This window comes from Epargyreus clarus, unplaced genomic scaffold (genome assembly GCF_041222505.1).
Source record: "Epargyreus clarus isolate Ecla_fem2 unplaced genomic scaffold, WU_Ecla_fem_2.2 ptg000008l, whole genome shotgun sequence".
Lineage (NCBI taxonomy): Eukaryota > Metazoa > Arthropoda > Insecta > Lepidoptera > Hesperiidae > Epargyreus > Epargyreus clarus.
Window position 1 is genome coordinate 3,900,994 of NW_027332216.1, and position 19,807 is coordinate 3,920,800.

Consider the following 19,807-nt stretch of genomic DNA (forward strand, 5'->3'; position numbering starts at 1 on the left):
TTAGCATCAGCGGTACGCGTTTTGGCGATTGCATTGATGCAGCATTTTGTTTTCTGGTCGGCTAGACGCGATCGGTCGTGGAATGCCCTGCAAACCTGAACACAGCTCCACTTAACAATGCTTTTATTAGTCAGAAATAGGTGTGACGGTTGTGCCGCCGGAGTGTAACCACACGGGGATCTACCATCTTTATTTTAGAAAGCAGATTTAATTTAGTAATTTAGTTTTTTAAACCTTGGAGTATCAAGACACTTTTTACCAACGACCCTTCACTGATTTTTTAAATTGATATTATAAAGAAATATCCAATACCTCGAGTAAATCTCAAACAGTTCCGACGCGGCAAAGTCGTCGTTATCTGAAGGACAACATCTCCGTTCGTCACGGGAAGTAGATAACCCATGATTGTGGCTTTGGCGCAAGACATAAGCGCAAGCGACTTGTGGATAGAATATAACTTTCAAGATCGAAAATATCAAGCTCATTTTTAATATTATTCTCACAAAAATTTCCATATCAAAATTGGTCAATTACTAATGTGCAGAAATTATCAAATGCCGATCTATGAGCGAAAACATTGGGTAGACAACTTTTATTAATAAACGACGTTAATCACGCTATTCTTACTTTGGTAAATAGTTTAAGAAGTTTTAGTTTTTTTCCCAACATTATATCCCATTATCGTAAAATTTACATTCCCTACATAATCGTAAAATTGACAAAACATTTCAGAAATGCATGCATGCATTAGTTTCTTCACCGTGAAAATAATCGCAAAATTTCGTAAACTAGACATAGTTTATGCTTTATCCAATGCAAAATTATGCAAGATTATGTAGTTAGTTGTAATATATGTTAGTTTAGCAATTGTTCACAGACGAAAGTGTCTACTTTCCATCAGATGGCCCGTTACTTAACGCTAGGCTTGTTCATAATAACCTCTTATATCTCACCACTTGTACCAATTACAGTACATAATCCCATCCGGCGCCTACATCTCCCATGCGCGCGATTGTTGCAACGATAACACACCGGGTCATATTTACAATAATTACATCGATACCATCAGGTCGACCTGCCCACTCACTACCGGCAGATGGTCTGATTGGGTGTGACGGACGCATGTACTATGTACAAGTCTCTTTATATCATCTGTAGGTGGGAGCTCTAGTGGTTCGAATACACAGTCACCACGGCCAAACCTTCTGCTTATAACGACAGTGTTAAACGCTGCTGTGTTGTATGTACTACGTACAAACCTCTTTATATCAAATCCGTAGGTGTGAGCTCTAGTGGTTCGAATATGCAGGCAACGCTGCCAAACCTGCTTATAATAGCAGTGTTAAACGCTGTGTTCTGGTTTAAGCGTGCGGTAGGGGATATACATATCCGAGGCGTTCAAACTTAGGTAGAACTGCTCTCAGGTATAACTGTAATCTTATTTGGGTATGATTATAGGTATCCATGGGCAATGGGCATACTTATTACCACTATCATGCAAAAAATCGGGTTTACTCACAATGTGGTTAAAGATGTTAATTTTCGGATTTATATTATACGCAGTAAAAGTCTTCTCATTTAAAGGTAACTTACCTGTAACAAAAAAAATACAAACATTAATATTATCATATTACAAGCCACAATAAATAAGAAAATCTTTTAAAATATAATATCATAAATATTATTTATATCGCTAAATACTTGTAGCGATAATCGAAGATTATCAAAGTATATACCCAGCTTAAAGCTTATACCCATCTCTTTCTGAGAGGAGACGCTTACGTCTAGTATTCCTATGCGTTAAAATCGATTTTCGAATGGATTTTGGGTTATTGTGAAGCTCAAAGCGAAGGGTTCGCACAAAGCGACAGGACGAACGAACAATACCCGGCATAGAGCGTACCGTGCAAAGGGCACACGGTAGGGCTGTCACATGTACCAATTCGGAACAATAATATTACACATTAATAATATCACATGTTTAACTTATGAAAGCAGCATAATACATGCTTTGTAATTACAATTGAATTAAAATTGTAAATTAAACGCGTAAATAAAAAAAATATGAGCCGTCACGGGACGCCTGGCAGATGTGAAACATCGACATTATTTTGTAAAAGTAATATGCAGAAAAGAACATATTGTGATAGGAACAAAATATGTCATAATGATAAAATAAAATATTACGATTTTTTTCCAGATAACGATGACTATTTATTGAATTCGATTGCGCATGGCGACGCGTCGCCACACCGTACACACTACTGCAACTGCATATAGACTGTATATATATACCATCGTCACGGCACGGCACGGCATGCGTCGCCACGCCAGAAATCGGTTTTACGTGCGGCTATAGATGTTTCACATCAAAAATAACTATATAAACACAGTGTTTTCAATCAAATCAGTTCTGTTGTTATTGTTACCGATCAAAGAGATGTTTAAATTATAACTCTAAATCTGAGTATTTTTACTTTATTTTTGCATTAATTGTTGTGCATAATTTGTATTAGTTAGGAATCAGAAACCAGTTTCAGAATCATTACTAAAATAAGCTTGAGTTATTCCTATTTCTTTTTGTATTAAAAAAAACTACTGGAATTCGAAGAAGTCACAACCCTACGAGTATTCGAATAACAGGAATCGACCTGATGTGCCCCGAGAATTTGTCGGGGGAAATGTTTTACGCTATTTCGCCTCAGATTTCTTAACAAATAACTTAAGGGATCTTACCGAAACAATGCCTGTCTGACCTCCAGCTTAGGCAAATGGGAAATGAGCTGGTTTCTATATAAAATGTATATATTTAGGCAAATACTTGAGTCAAGTTGTTGGGAGGAAGCGTATTAATGAGAATTCTTTGGGACGCTAAAATGGAGAACGCATTTGTTACTTGTCAGTCGTGATTTATTTAAAAAGAAATGTTTTATTATTTCTACACTATGTGCATCTGTATAAATGTTTCTCAATATTCTATGAGATAGCAGTACAAATACAATTTTATTTAAAACTGAATGTCATTGAAAACTTTTAAATAAATGGTTTATAAAGACATTTAAAGATAAGAAAGAAAATGAAATAACAAAATAATGACAAGTTGACAAGTGTTGACAATCGTATTAGAAATGTTAGCATAATCTTGTCACTGTGCTATAATATAAATGACAATGTTATGCACATTGTTTTTAACGACGATATCGGAACGCAATAAAATAATGACAAGTTGACAATTGTTGACAATCGAGTTAGAGGTGTTGCCATAATCTTGTCACTGTGCTGTAATTACAAAGTGTTATGCACATTGTTTTTAGTTATACAAATGAAACCTAATAAAATAATGACAAGTTGACAAGTGTTGACTAATCATGTTAACGATGTCATAATCTTTGCCTATAACCGTACTTTAAAACAAACAATGGTGATATGAATTGTTTGTAACAATGCATTCTTATTGTATCTAGAACCTCGACTTTATTACCGATATAGAAAATAATAGATATTTTATATAAATGTTCGCATATATTCCTTGGCATTTCTTGGCGAAAAGAAAATGTAGGTACCTACCTACTCCTATATTATGACAGATTTGATATATCTATGTATCAATAATATCTCATTGAAATTTCCATATTAAGTAGTAAGTAAGCCTTCGGTAAAAATATCGATATTAATATCACGATTCTCACCAAACCTAGCCCTTACAAACATAAATATACCTTTCTGATTGTTGATAGTCCTCCGGAAGCAACATAATTGTACCTACGTTTGCATGTTAGCTGAAGATACAATCGAAGTCGTTCCCAGTTTAGTCGCAGGGACCATTAAGGGCAAATGAAACAATTAGCTATTAAATCTATTCATATCCTTTGTACCATCTGCACTTAGATATTACTAGCTATTTACTATGACTTCGTTTGTGTTATTGTCAACACTTAACATTTTAGTTAACACAACATGTAGGTTATAATTTATCAACTACATATAACTTATGTTGGTTTAGACTAAATAACATAAGGTTTCATTATTTTCGTTGTGGTCTTACTACGGCGCGTAAATGTAACTCTTACTTCTTCTTTTGCTGTCATTGTCTATGTCATTAGTATAATATGGAAAAGAATATACCTATAGAAAAAAATCTATCATTTGTTTACTTCTTTACATATGTGTCAGCTGCCATCTAGTGTAATAGTGATCCCCTTTAGTAGAAATTTACTTGTTGATGGCAGCATTTTATTTAGTTTCGTTATCGTACCGAAATAAAAAGTGTACCAGGTTTTTAAATCCGATCATACGCTTTTAAACACTAACGATTTTACTGAAATTACACCAGTATTTTTTAGCTTAACACTTTGACAATCAGACAAACAAAATACTACAGAAAAGGCTGAATTAATATAACCCAGCGTACCTATACATGCAAATCTCGTATCAGCGGTATCTGCCCTAAAAGGACGGGCCCATCGAACGCACAAAACGAAGAGCTTAACGTTTTATAAATGTTTGCCACGAATGCTTTGTGTCTAAATGACAAAGGAGGAAATATTTTGGGACAACAAAGGCTATTCGGCGTTTTTATTAAAATGTTGTCAACTTTTTGGTCGGAATTTCGGTCTCATTGTCGCTGATGACGAATGAAATGGGTGGGCCCGTGATATTGTTACGTGGGATGAGGATTTAATCTCGATTTCGTCTTTCCGGAAGGTGGATGGAATAGTGACATTTTCGTTTTAGGACAGATTTGGGTATGAAAAGGTGGAACGCGAGCGAACAATTTCCCCTCGTTTCTCTTGTTTACCTCAATTGTTATGTTAGTAAGATTGAATGTATGTGCAATTGATGGTATGTTGCCGCGTTAGAAAACAGTAATCAGATTAAAGTTTTTCAGAAATTTCCGGAATTGTTATGCTTCGTTTACAGAATCCATCGTATTTGTTAGACTTAGCTTTTAATTAAAATGTATCTATGTATAGAAGCAAAATTTTAAGTATTTCAGAAAATTGCGCTAATAACGCTTCTACATACAGACTTAAGAAGACAACGCCATCTTTTGAAAACTTTAGAGACTTAGTATTTCTTTCGATTCAATAATCTGAAAATATTACAAAGTATCATAACTACTGACGTATGTACATCTATAAAATTATACTTTTATTGTTCTTTCTACATATAAAACCGTAAAACGATCTTTCACAATCCACACGCCAATTTAATCGTTTTACGAAACCACAATACAATTTTAAGTGACCAAAAATCATTATGGAACTCTCACATTTCGAAAATGAATGAAAAAGTTGCCAGTTCCATCATTTCAAAATACCATTGAAGTCGTAAGATCCATAAATCATATCAAACATCATTACCGCTGCTTTGTAAGTACATAAGTGTCAATTAAGTAAAATTATATATGAGTACGAACAATGCACCCGTTATGCCACTGGCAATTAGGGTTGCCACTCGCTAAATTATACAGAGTTATAAAGTGATTAAAACAAAATAAAAAATATTTTGATGGTTTCTTAAAAACCTATTTATACCATTTTGTTATTAAATGATGTGTTTTAATTAAATTTAAAGTATCTAATAATAACTAAGTATAAAATTTTAATTGTTATAAAAGATTTTAAATGATGTTGATGTAAGGAAGTCCTCGAATCTAGAACCGCGAATACCGGTAATGACATCTTCAATGTAATTAAAACATTAATAAAGGCATACTGAAGAAGAAATTTCTTAAGTATATCATATTTAAAAAATCTTAAAACATTTTTCCTTTCAACTTAGCAAGTTACGAAATAAGTTATTAGGGCACAACCCTAACTCAATGCAAAGTGTAGTGCGACCACGAGAAACGATTTAAAAGTAGGATAAACGATAAAGATCGCTGAGACAATGCCCACTCGGTTAGTTATATGGTCATACGACACCGGTCACTTAATGCCTTGCTTAAGCAGGATATCACAGTTTTACCACTATTGCGGTACTGCATTATGATGTAGCTATTAATGTCCTTTAAGTTTTATACGGTACCGATTTTTATTACCGGATAAAAATATAACATCACTAAAATAATTCATAAGAACTGCTTAGTTTACGGTTCTATTTTCCACACAGTATATAACATTTATTTTAAATTATGAAGAAAGTGGCAAATTTTTATCGCAGTTTTTACGATCATTGTGATTGATTGATATGGATTATTAAAAATCTAGTTTATCATATACAAAGTTATTCTGTTAATTATATAAGATTTTTTTTAATCTAAAACCTTAATTCTCATAATCATTTTTTTACAAAAGTTTATTCTAGAAACCCAATTAACAGTATAGTAATGTTAAAATTGAAAATCCTGAAAATTATTAAATCAACCTATTAGCAACTTTTAGTGGGTTTAAATAACGAACGACGTTTTAATACAAAAATCTAATTCACCTGTCGCTTTGGTCTGTCGCCGTATAAACCCGTTGACCACTTGTCATGTCATACCATTTACGTCATCCAAAGGCGTCACATTCCCACCAACTCGACTAAGTTAGAGTTACCATATCACTAACTACGCCTTATTGTATAGTTTACATTGTTTTTAATATGTATATTAAAAATATCTAATTAACCATATAACGAAAATTTTCAACTTAAAAGCACTCAGATGTTAAAAATCATCTTAGAAACAAATCTACCTAGACATTGATTCCGTTGAAAACCCTTCTAAAATCAGAATTAAATAAAAACGTAAATATTGTACAGAAAAAAAAAATGTGAGCCGTCACGGGACGCCTGGCAGATGTGAAACATCGACATTTTTTTATAAAAGTAATATGCAGAAAAGAACATATTGTGATAGGAACTAAATATGTCATAATGATAAAATAAAATAGTATTCGAGCTCAGTGTAGCGAGAAAGATGGCTTAACGCCAGATCGAGTAGGAGAGAATCGCACAGTCGATTGTGCATGGCGACGCGTCGCCACACCGTACACACTACTGCATATAGACTGTATATATATATACCATCGTATAGCGTGGCGACGCGTCGCCACGGCATGTGTCGCCACGCCAGAAATCGGTTTTACGTGCGGCTATAGATGTTTCACATCAAAATCTATGTATAAGCGAAAACGTTATAAACTACTAAATGTTGCTTATTCGCAACTTTTACTGAGTTGAAATAACGAACCACACTTTTAAACACAAAATCTAATACACCTGTCGCTGACCGTTGACCACTTGTCATGTCATACCATTTACGTCGTCCAAAGGCGTCACATTCCCACCAACTCGACTAAGTTGGAGCTACCATATCACTAACTACGTGATTTACGCTATTACCGTCGCTTTATGGTAAAATACTCTGTAATTGACTGTCCAGATACCCAGTAATCATATTACGAACAAGCTACGCTTGCGACTTTATGCGTGTTATTTTTTTAATCGATTTTTCTTAACCGGCTCTTCAAGTATCGATATGTAACAATGTGCTAACATATTTTACTTAAAAAATATTTATAAGTTATCATTACTTATAAGTATTATATGATTTTAATGAAATATGATTTTAATAAACCTTTCGTCATTCGTGAATAGTTATTTCATGTTGTACAATTAATTTGGCCGTGAAACAGAAAAAATACTTTTTTTTTAGAAAATATCCAACTAAAATAAAAAAAAAAACGAAACAACTAACTAAAACGCTTCACTTTCATAAAATGTAAATTGTATAAATAATCAATTTCTAATTCTGAAACTCCATAAGTCCATATTTAAGGTAACAAGCATACTGCATACTTGTATTTCGCAAATTGGGCACTCTAAAATCTGTTATCCTTGCAATGTAAAATTACTGTGAAGGAGGGAAGTGATTGCTTATTATTGTCCAATTTTAGGGCAAAGGTCTCTCCGTGGAATGGGGTTAAACTGATCATCTATACAACGTAACTCTATAATTTAAAATGTCTGTTAAATTTGTATATAAGTAAGGTACATAAAAATCATACATTTTTATGTTTCCTTATTGTTTCTTATCAACATTCGTTGCATCTCAAATGAGTTGTGAATGTAACAGACGTACATATTTACGTGAATACTAACATTTAATAGACGTAATTACAAACAGCCACACTCAGATAATACATCTAAATTAATGATTTATGTGGCTGTCTGGTTATACATCAAACAAGGAACACTATAGAGGTCACTACGGTGTTTTTATTTTTCATCACTCTCTTATACCGTAGAGACTTAAAGATTCTACGACATCCTTCTTTGCCACAGCCCAAATCAGACGCAATAATCAAGAATTTTACACCATAACTCAAAAGGGAAAAGGTGAAATAAGAAGGAAGAGATCGGTAAATAGAACCGGGTGTCAAACCTGAAAGCATCGCCGTAAAAAATAATAAACACAGATCCCAGTTGCTGGGCTGTTCTGCACAGATTAATAATGGCGGTGGGCTTAATACGGGATTAGGAGCAGTTGCTCGAGTGCGGGGATCTTTGGAAGGGTTCCGGTGAGGGTAGGGTGACCATGCTTTAAGCATAACACCGGAAATGTTCATTCCAAAATTAAACAATACAGTTAAAGGACGCACACTATTTCTTCGTTATAGTATTTTTAAAGCCAGTATAACAAATATTTAATTAATATGTCAACTATAGGTATGCTAATCCAAATTATTGACAAAAAGGGAAGGATGGAGAAAACAACGGAACATTTTTATGTTTTTCAATTTAAATATGAAACCGTTTAAAGTAGTACCTATCCAATTTTGATATCTTGAGATTAAAAAATAGTGCCACATAAAAAACAATATTCACCAGAAAGTAGAACTACGCATGAAATGTACCTAGAAAATACGTAAATCAGAATAGAAAAATGTTTATCCTACAAAAATGTAAAAACAAGGTGTCCCTTGTTAAGACTAGAGCTCACAGCTCTATTGTTAACCATAATTGTTACTGCACTGAATTAATTTAGGTAAGTAACGTTAAATCGCATCCGCCTTTGTCTGTCGTGCCTTTGTATTCTCAGGTTGACAGAATTCAATATTAGATATGGCATTTACCACAGACAAGCTAGTATAGGTGACATTTCAATTTATTAACATGTACAGTCAGCTTCATTAGTAGATGAGGAGATGAAAATTCCGAAAATACCCATAATAAGATGAACATCATAAGTGTCAAAAGAAGCTGAACACACAATATGCAAAATGGCTACAGTCACTAATACACTGATCAGCTACTTTTGACATTGTAGTGTTCCTCTACATTTGAAACTTTACGACGTTCATCTACTTTTGAAGCTGACTGTACCAATATAATTTAATTTGTTGACATATCTATTTATTTTATGACATTTATAATTCATAAGTCAATAACAAATGTGACAGGTTACATTAACATTATTCTAAGTCTGTCAATATTATTATAAAGTATTTTAATTAATGTAATACGACCGCTCAGATACTAGGAGGTATGGTATGGTGGTTTGAAGGTGGTAGAACCTTGTCCATGGGCGGCAGTAGCCACTTAGTATCGGGTGGACTGTATGCTTGTTATCTATTGATAAATTATAAAAAAAAAACATGCAGAAGCAGTGATAGCCTAGTGGTTAAGAAACTCGGCCTCTCGATCGAGGGGTCCGAGGTTCAAATCTCAAGAACGCACCTATGAATTTTCAAAGTTATGTGCGTATTAGAAATTTATTATCACTTGCTAAACGGTGAAGGAAAACATCGTGAGGAAACCTGCATACCTGAGAGATTTATTTAAAAAAATCTCAAAGGTATGTGAAGTTTACCAATACGCACTTGGCCAGCGCGGTGGACTATGGCCTAAATCTTCTCATTATAAGAGGAGACCCGTGCCTACCAGTAGGACAGTAATGGGTTGATGATAATGATGATGATGAAAAAAATATGACGACACGTACCGTGCCTATCAAAATAATGTTTAGAAAACTATAATCGTTCACTATCTCTAGATATAAAACGACCCTTATTCCTCCAATAAACAATACGTATTTATCCTTTCCCGTTGTCACTATTTTATAAGCATCGCTTGTATGCTAATATAAAACCCTTCCTCCTATAATAAATCGCACTTCTAACATAAATATAGTATGACATAATATCCATATGCACGATAAACTACGATGTCATTAACGTTTATCATTAGCGAGTTACTTGTATATGTTTTATACATTAATGTCGGCATCTGATTATTATAACAGTTATTTAATATTCACAGAGCATATAGAATTGTAAGACTGCACCGGCTAGATCTAATCGTAGACAATATATCAAATAGACTAGTAAGATGTGGTAAATGAGACATACTGTACCGAGGTGTTCTAACTTAGGAACAGGGGTGGCAATACATCTGTTGCCCACCTCAGGCAGGACTATCATCTTATCTGGGGTTAATTATTTGTTCAAAATTCATCTTAACGTAAGACCTATTACTACGTAACTATCACTTCTCATAATTCTTTCACTAATAAGTCTCTAAACGTCGACAGCATCTTTAATTTTCTCTTTCTAACATAATTTATTTACGCAGTCAGGTTTTTAAATCATATGACTTTAATTTATATAATATTTGTTTACTCTATGACTAACTTTGATTTGTCTGAGTTTAAAAGTACGTGTAAACTGATTTATGAAGTCATTGTACAATTATGTTTCTCTCGAGTCATTGATGAGATGGAAACCATACGTTTTTAAATCAAAGCGAATTGGAGCGTGTGTTCTATTTTCGAAGAGTCTCGAAGTGGAGTGAAGTGTGCGTGCGAAGCCTGACGCTACTCAGCTACTTTGATACTTCGATGTGACCCAATCTACTTTTAGGGTTGTAGTCAGATGAAAGAGTCATTTTGTGATATAGTTAAAAATGAAAAATTATATAGAAATGAGAATTATATTTGTTATTTAGAAATGGTCTTAAAGAAAGATATAAAAAGCTCTATTTTGTAGTCGGTGACCTATTGCTGTTATAAGTAGTAGCCAGCCCTTGCTAAGTTTATAAAAACAAATAAAAAAGCAGGAACGCATACGCAGAATTAAGTCCTCTATGATCGCACCAACATAGGGCTCGAACACAAAACTGCGATGCGACGCGATGCGAATTCGCAACGCAGAAAATTGCGATGCGAATTGCTGCGATGCGATATCGTGCGGCGTAGCGTCTCTCAGGGTGACCAACAACAACAACCACCGTGCGATGCGAATCAATTCGCAAGTTCTTGCGATGCGTCGAGGGAGCTCGCAGATTTTTGCGATGCGACGTCGCATCGCAGTTTTGTGTACGAACCCTTAACCCGTCCGCTATGACAGGTCGTACGTGACCGCGGTCGTATCGACCCGCCGTAAACAGATTAGCATTGTACGATCCCTGTTGCGAGCATTTGATAAAAGTGTCCGATAAAATCCGATAGTAAATTGCAATATCCTTCAAATGACTAGTGTAGCGCTGGACATTGCGATTAAAGGTGTGGCGGTAGTACCCCCTTTGTCGAACTACGAACAATACTACCTTCTTAATGCGTCAACAGAAATAAGCGCGGCGGCCTTCAGAATCAAACAAATAGTTTTACGTTAAAAATGTGTCATACCTATATATATTTTTTAAAGCTCAAACAAAAACACTACAATTTAATCCCATACGCAGTATTAAGTCCTCTATGACCGCATCAACATAACCCGTCCGCTACGACAGGTCGTACGTGACCGCGGTCGTATCGACCCGCCGTAAACAGATTAGCATTGTACGATCCCTGTTGCGAGCATTTGATAAAAGTGTCCGATAAAATCGGCTGATATACTCGTAACAATAACTGAGTAATTTGATGAACGTTTATGCGATAAAATCAATTGTTATTTCTATTAATTGTTAGTGATATTTCGCCTGCTAGTACGATTGGATATTTTTTTAATTTTATGCAAAAAAGTACAGTTAGTTCCGGTGCAAATTTCTCACTCTTTGTAAAGACTGAATGTAACATAACTTCTTAATATACGAAACCATAACAATTGCGACGTGATTGTCAGAAGGTTGCAGTTGGTATTTATTACTTTAAAAACATTAATCTCCAAGACCGAACCCCAAAAACATTGTTTCTGCTAAACTAATGCTAAAACAAACCCATTATTTATTTTCATAGTGATATCCCTCACATTACATCACAAAGCGCTTACAGCAAAGCAAAACAAGCAAGTAATCCATTCCGTGGATGAAAACATGGATCACCAAAACAGCGCACACAATCAAATAAAACAATGATACGACACGATACAATCTATGACGAGCGCAATTGAATCACGGGAGACGCGAGACTTCGGCACTACGGCGGTCCGTGACGTCATACGAAAGCAATTTCGCTAAGAGACATGGGCAACTGTCACTCGGCAAATTAATACCGAAAGAAAGTTAACAGAACTCGATAAACCTTTATCATCTGACGATCAATGTAAAAGTTAAAACAAGATTTTATCATCATAAAACACACTAAGTTCCAATGTGCGATAGTATGACTGATAAGGTAGCTTATAAAAATGGTAAAAATTAACCTTTTAATATAATAATACTTCTGATACAGAAGAAAACCTCTTTTAGAACAGCGAAACACGAGCATGTAATCCATCCCGTCAACACGGATCACCAAAACAACGAACACAATCAAATAAAACAACGATACGACACGATACGATCTATGACGAGCGCAATTGAATCACGAGAGACGCGGGACTTCGGCACTACGGCGGTCCGTGACGTCATACAAAAGCAATTTCGCTAAGAGACGGGAGCAACTGTCACTCGGCACTGAATACAGAATGTTGACAAGCAGCCCTTCGATATTAGACGTATTACTTCCACTACGCGACTATGTTACTAGAAGTGACACGATATGGGTAATGCTTAGGATATCCCAAAAATTTACGAAAGATTTTATTAGTATTTACTATTTTTTTTTAATAGAATTGTTTTAAAAGACACATTTTGAGTACTTTTTATAATGAAAATGCTAAAACATACCTAAGTGTAACAGGAAATTGTTTTTGGGAATATTGAAGCCGCATAATAAACAAAATGTCAAATGATCTTGACAGAAAAAATACTAAATGTCAAATATCAATGCTTATAGGTTTTTAAATTTGAAGTTTCCTTAAAATCTCTCTTGAATACATATTTTTACAATTAATTAAAATGCAACAAAATTAACTCATAATAAAATTACAATAAATTGTCTCAACATCTGCGAACATACAACCCTTCTATCAATACTACAGAGCTTTTACAAAATAATACAACCCCTCTATATTAGACGGATTACTTCCACTACACATTACTGGAAGTGGCGAGAGACGGGGGTTAATGTATCGGTCCTGATTCGAACATGAAATACGACGTTATTAGTTCAACGTTCTGTTCGTGAAGTTTTGAAAGTGCACTTTGTTCACAGTTGCACGCACCACAATGCAAATGGGAATGTTAGATGATTTACTGAGGAATTCTGTTTTAAATAGCTTTTGGGAACTGTGAGGAGAGTCATATGAAAATTTTAATGGTAGTCATACTACACAATCTCTGACTGACAAAACTCTACAAAAATCTAATGACTGAGAAAATGTTAATTATGAAAAATAAGTACCTACTTAATGGAATTAAAAAGAAACAACGAAAGTGCAGCTGTAAACTGTGATACAGTATACACGTTAATAACACATAAACATAATAAATAAGATATTAGTGTGCCTAAAGTAACAATAGATAAATATAACAGTCTATATTAAGTCGAACATTATTTTCCCCATATTTCATTTTTCAAAAAGGTAACAACAAAACACATATAAACACACAACTTGCATGCCCTAGAAGGGAGCAACAAGGGAACTAGAGCAGCCGGGAACACAAGGCCGCCATTGTCGGTCCTGAGCCCAGTGTGACGGAAAATTAAAAAGGCAATTTTCTAAATGAGACCACTCGCAATATAGGGTTAACACTACGTGATAAGACGATATACCCGTGATAAAAATAAAAGTGCATACTATTTATGTACATATAGATAGACTAATTTAAAGACAATTTTGTAGATGAGACCATTATAGGGACAACACTACATGATAAGGCTTGATATACCCGTGATGAAAATAAAAGTGCTTGTATACGAATAGAGACTTGTTTAAAGCAATTTCCTAAATGAGAACACTCGCAATATAGGGTTAACACTACGTGACAAGAAGATACACCCGTGATGAAAATAAAAGTGCATGTGCAAGGCTTATATACGCATACAGACTTATTTAAAGGCAATTTTGTAAATGAAACCACTCGCCATATAGGGTTAACGCTAGTGTAATAAGGAGATACACCCATGATGAAAATAAAAGTCCATATGCTTGTATACGTTTAGAGGCTTGTTTAAAAGCAATTCTCTAAGTAAGGCCACTTGTTATATAGGGTTAATACGGCGTGATAACCCTTGATCTACACGTGATGAATATAAAAGTGCAAGCTTGTATACGTACAGACATGTTTTTCGGCAGCGCCCTACAACGAAACTGTAGGGGACGTTAATTGGCCCGTACAATTAGTGTCTTCAGTCCCCTGTCATTTAAGATGGGTCCCTTTAGTAGTAATGTATTGTTGTATATTGTACGTTTGCAAAAATATACATCTTGTTTTGTAGTAGCTATGTGATGAATAACAACAATTGTGTGAAGTTACTCAAATAAGTTATCTTAATAAAATCTTAAGTTCAAATAAGTGGAATAACAATTATTTTTTACTACTTTTCACATATTCATTTTAAATACTAAAACGCAATATTGATTATCAGAATCACTTATGTGCACGGCTGATGATGATATTGCCAAATTGGTTGGAATTTTGCAAAAGTACTAAAAATCATTATGCGATACTGGGAGTGTAGATATGGTAATAATGTGAATTTTCAACCCACACAATGTAATTTGAATGACACTAACAAGTGTATACAATACACAATTTGCAAGCATAAACATAAATTGAATATAATGTTGCGAAAACCCAAATTCCAGTAACATCATATCGTACGGAAAAGGCAATGTAAACAACTTTGTTTTGCTGAAGCAACGATATTATCTATTGCTAATGTGAAATGATTTTATTGTGTCTTCCTGCTTGATGTGCCTCTCCCTAGCAAATATATTATTCCCTGATCTTTCCTAGTATAGTATAAACACATAAGAATAACACAATAAATGATTTATAGTGTTTTATTATTGCGTAACTACAGAAGCCTTCTATGGCATGATTAATACTTTTTAATTCTAACCTCTATGAGTTAAATGATGGGGCCTTATCTGATCAGTTATTATTAGATCGTTATGTCAGACCGAAATTAATTTTCCTCCTTAACAAATGATGAAACTTATGCTAATCCATCTATTAATCACCTTGCTCCTTAGTTATACAAACAATCATTTGATTTACATAAAGAAAGCGTGTAATTCAGTTAAGCTCTGTGGTTAATCACAGATTTAAACTAAGCTTCCCGCGGTCATTTGTACCCGTCATACCAATAATTACCTCGGGACGGAGTAAGCGCGGTGAACGGTTAACTGCCTCTTAAATAAAAAGAATAATGAGTAGTGTAACCGGATTTCTAAAGGTTAAGAGTTATGTTTACGCATTCGTTAAGTTTTTAGACACGGTTAATTGGTCGTGTTAATAATGGCGTTGCCCTACTAGTTATGAGAGCGACGCCTACATGTGTTAAATGAAAAGAAGCTGTTAAAACGACAGGTCACGAAGACTCACATAGTAGGAGGTTCTTCCAGCTCCCACCGAGGGCGCGGAGGCAGCGATGCAGCCGTGGCGTGGGGTTCGCGGGCGGTGCTCGTGGTAGAGGCATACGCACATCCCCTTCAGACGAACTCCGACCGAGTAATGAAGACCCTCTATCCCTAGATAAGGATCTACGCCGTCCGAATGGCGCTCCTCTGACGGTAGCAAAGTTTTCCTCGCAATTCATATTGAATGTCTCCATTTGGATGCCCTCCGGCTCTTCTCGTCTACTTCGTACCGAAAACGTTCTCCTAAAGCCACTTGCCAAGTGGTCGATTGTCTTTCGTTTGGGTTTCGGAATTTCCTCAGAACTTATCACGGTTATGTCGTCCATGTCCTGAGGTTCATACGTTCTGTGGATTCTTTGCTGTTCCAAGCCACTTAGGTCTTCGATTCCACCGTGTCGGTACCGTAGAGGTCTCCCACGGTCTATTATGCCAAGCTCGTCATAGCTTCTGTACGTGGATGTCCGCCGAGGTGCGGGCGGTCGCCCAGCTCTGTCTATCGTCATTTTAAGCAGATGTCATACCCCAATGTTAGATGCGACCTGACGAAGATAATATAAGGTTTAGACATTTGTCTATATGTGCCTTGTTGATGTATCCTTTAAATCGCCTTGGCTTGCATCGTTTGTGTCACGTTTATATTTAGATATTGTATTCCATATTGATTTTAAAAGGTAGTTTTATTATTATCGTTATCGTCTGAACAATTATTATTATAAGTAGATACTCGGATTTACTTTTTTACGTTTCCTAAGTATAATAAATAATAATAAATAATAAATATCTTTATTTATCTCTTCACAAAGCTTAGGTTCTAGGTTACAATACAAAACCTTAAGTTGTACATTACATTAATGCTTTGTGAGAGTCTGGAGTCCGTACTAGGATAACCTGTATGACAGATCTCCAGGCCCTCGCCCTGGGTAAGTTTAATATTATAGGAACTGTATTGTTTTACATAATATTATACTACATTAATTGAGAGATTGTTATCGCAATGAAACTGTAACTATTTGTGTGTTTGTAAGCGTGCGTGCATGTGTGTAGGTATGTGTGTATGTATGTGTATGTTTGTATGTGTGGTATAATATATACATATGTCGGTATACATGTATTATTTAAGATAATACTGCTAATAGGCTTTCAGTGGTATTATAGTCAAGTGTTTGCAGCCATTTTTGTGTTACTAATTTGCAGTGGTGTTTGGATAGATCGTGTATATCGAGATTATTGTTTAATTGATTGTATAGGTGAGCCCCCATGAAACAAAAGAACCTGCGAGAGATTTTTTTGTTAAGTCGTTCTCTTTGGCAAACTATATGATTACGCCTACTATAGCCTAATGTAGAAGATTTAATTTCAGAGTGTTTTTTTAATACTGTATGTAGAATAAACAGTTGACGGACTGTGAGAACTTTAGAACGTATATATAGTTCGCGAGTGGGAAATAATGTAGGGAGAAATGAGCTGACTTTAAGTATAGCTCGTTGAGCGCGTTCTAGTTTAATCATATGAGTTTTAGCCGCTCCACCCCAACTAGTTATACAATAGGTGATTAATGATTGACACAAGGCAAAGTAAACGGTTTTTAGAACATTTTTATCAGCAATGTGGCGCAGGTTTCTAAATAAATAGATCAATTTACGCAATCTTGTAGAAAGAAGTTCTATATGGAGACGGAAACTAAGATTATTGTCAATGGAAACGCCTCAATACTTAATGGAATCAGTTGGTGAAAGAGAAGGACATGAACATGGAATTTCCATTTTACGTGGACATCTGTGAGCGAAAATTCTGTACCTGTTATCATTCGGTAGTAGTTCAAGGCAAAGACATTTTTTGAGTATTCTTTTGAGTATTCTTGACATTTTTTGAGTATATGTGAATTTCTTACAAGGTTAAGCTACATAAAACTATCAAGGCCAAAATTTATTTAAATTATTCATATTTCTTTACAAATTCGCTCATTTAGATCTAGTTACTAAAATTGTCGAAATATTATCCGCATTGCATCTGGTATCATTACCGTTACTTAGTGTTACAGTTGCGTGTAGGTAGACCGTTTGACATAACAATATCGTGACTGGCCCGGCTCTGGAGTAACATCGTAATAAAATTTGTACCAAACTAAACGGTGCCGTAAAGGTCGATGTAATTCAACCTATCAATCGAATCGATGTACTCACGAAGTCTTGCCTAATAGATGATTTAATGGGTCCACTGATTGGAGGAATTTAACTAGATGGAAAATGATACTGTGTGCGATAATACCGCGGGTATTCAAATGTCAACGTCTTCGATACAACGATAGCTTGAGGAAATCGTTAACTTAATAGTAACTATTGTATTACAAATAACTGTTGCAACTGTAACGGGATTGAAATGGATACGTCGAGTGAATTTTCGAATAATCCATGTTTGCGTTTATGATATGTGTGTTCTCACTGCATATTTAGTATGTCGATGGCTAGTAAAACTTCCATAAACTATTCAAGTGCCGTCAGTAAAGCGTCTTCGAGTGCGTTATAGTTTTAAGCGAAATTTCCACAAGTGTTTGCAGTACTTACTTTGTTCGGTGGTTGAAACACTTGTGCTACTATTTTAAGTGGCTAATCGTCAGAATCAATTACTGACAATCGGTTTTGTTGAGAATGTTCTACTTAGTTCCTTTTAGATATAACTTAATGTGACCTAACAATACCTTATAGGGAATTAAGTAATATACTTAAGACGTGTTGTGACTATTTCCATTTTCAATTTTATCTTTACCATTTTGTTGGATTGCTCCATTTAAAGATAATTTACCATAAGTAGTAGCATAAGTAGTAGTACCATAAGTAGTAGTATAAGTAGTAGACTTTCAATTTCATTACATTTTATCTTTCTATTATTACTACTTTCTATTATTCTAACCCACGTGGTTAGAATAGTTTGACAAACCATAAGATTTAGAAATTTACTTGCATGTTATCCGTAATATTTTGGAAGAAACGAATACCTATATTTGTTTCAGTAATTATTAAACCTTAAATTGCCTATTGTACAAGAACAATTATCATTGCCTTACGAATTTACAGTTCATTCACTGCATTAACAAGGGCCATTGTGACGAGCGAAAATTGCCCACAAAGGAGAAAATTAGTAGGTGCACTAAGTGGACGATTTAAAGTCCAACAATTATCGAATTAGGATTTCCTCCTTACGTCTCCGGTTGAACGATGACTGCTTCTTTGTTCTGGAGATTGGTGAAAATTGTGGTAATTTTTAGAAGGACGACGTAAAATTTAGTTCTTAGATTTATGTTACGCGTCATATCATTAAAAAAAATCTCTAAAATAATTTAATTTAAGTTTATTATCGACTGCGTTAATTTTTTATCGACTGTCTCTTCAAGGGCATTCTTCAGATATCCCTCAGTTGCAGGGAGAGGAGTGTACCCAGTAGCAGGATATAAGAAGGACCAAATAGTATATTTGAGTTTTATATAAAGGGTAATATTACCTACATATCCTATGTGGTCAATAAATGAGCGGAAAGTTCAAAACAATTTACATTTAAGCATTTCGGAGGCAGACATTGAAATAGTTTAACAAACGATATATTCCCGACCGAAACAGTAAGAGGACCGCAAAGGAGATAGTAGTAAGTTTCAATACACATACCATTCATATTTAATGTCATTGTACTTATATGGTCAATGATGAATATATTGGAGAGGGCTCTAAACTATAACTGTTAAAACCCTGATTATTATTCTTTAAGTATGTTTGAAAAATGAAGAGAAAGTATGGATAGGAATCATATTAATCTATCCATTTTATCGATAAATTCTGGTATGAAGTAATTATCAAATGTCGATCTTTGTTCAAAACATTTGATAGATAGATGGGATTAAATGAATAATGTAAATAGATGAATAATGGGATTAAATCGATATGCGCAATTCCAAAAACCCATATCTCTCAGAATAAAAGATA

General features: G+C 34.8%; 1 protein-coding gene across 6 annotated transcripts in view; it reads right to left on the minus strand.

Moving 5' to 3' along the window:
- ckn (CRK like proto-oncogene, adaptor protein) overlaps nt 1-19,807 on the minus strand; it is a 413,374-nt gene that overhangs the window by 141,880 nt on the left and 251,687 nt on the right. For 2 of the 6 annotated variants that reach the window (XM_073075696.1, XM_073075697.1), the window contains exon 2: nt 15,799-16,372. The exons of the other annotated variants lie outside the window; for them this stretch is intronic. In XM_073075696.1, coding sequence (XP_072931797.1) covers nt 15,799-16,336 — 538 coding nt within the window. In that variant the 5' untranslated portion in view covers nt 16,337-16,372. The remainder of the gene's footprint in view (nt 1-15,798; nt 16,373-19,807) is intronic. 6 annotated transcript variants of the gene reach the window in all.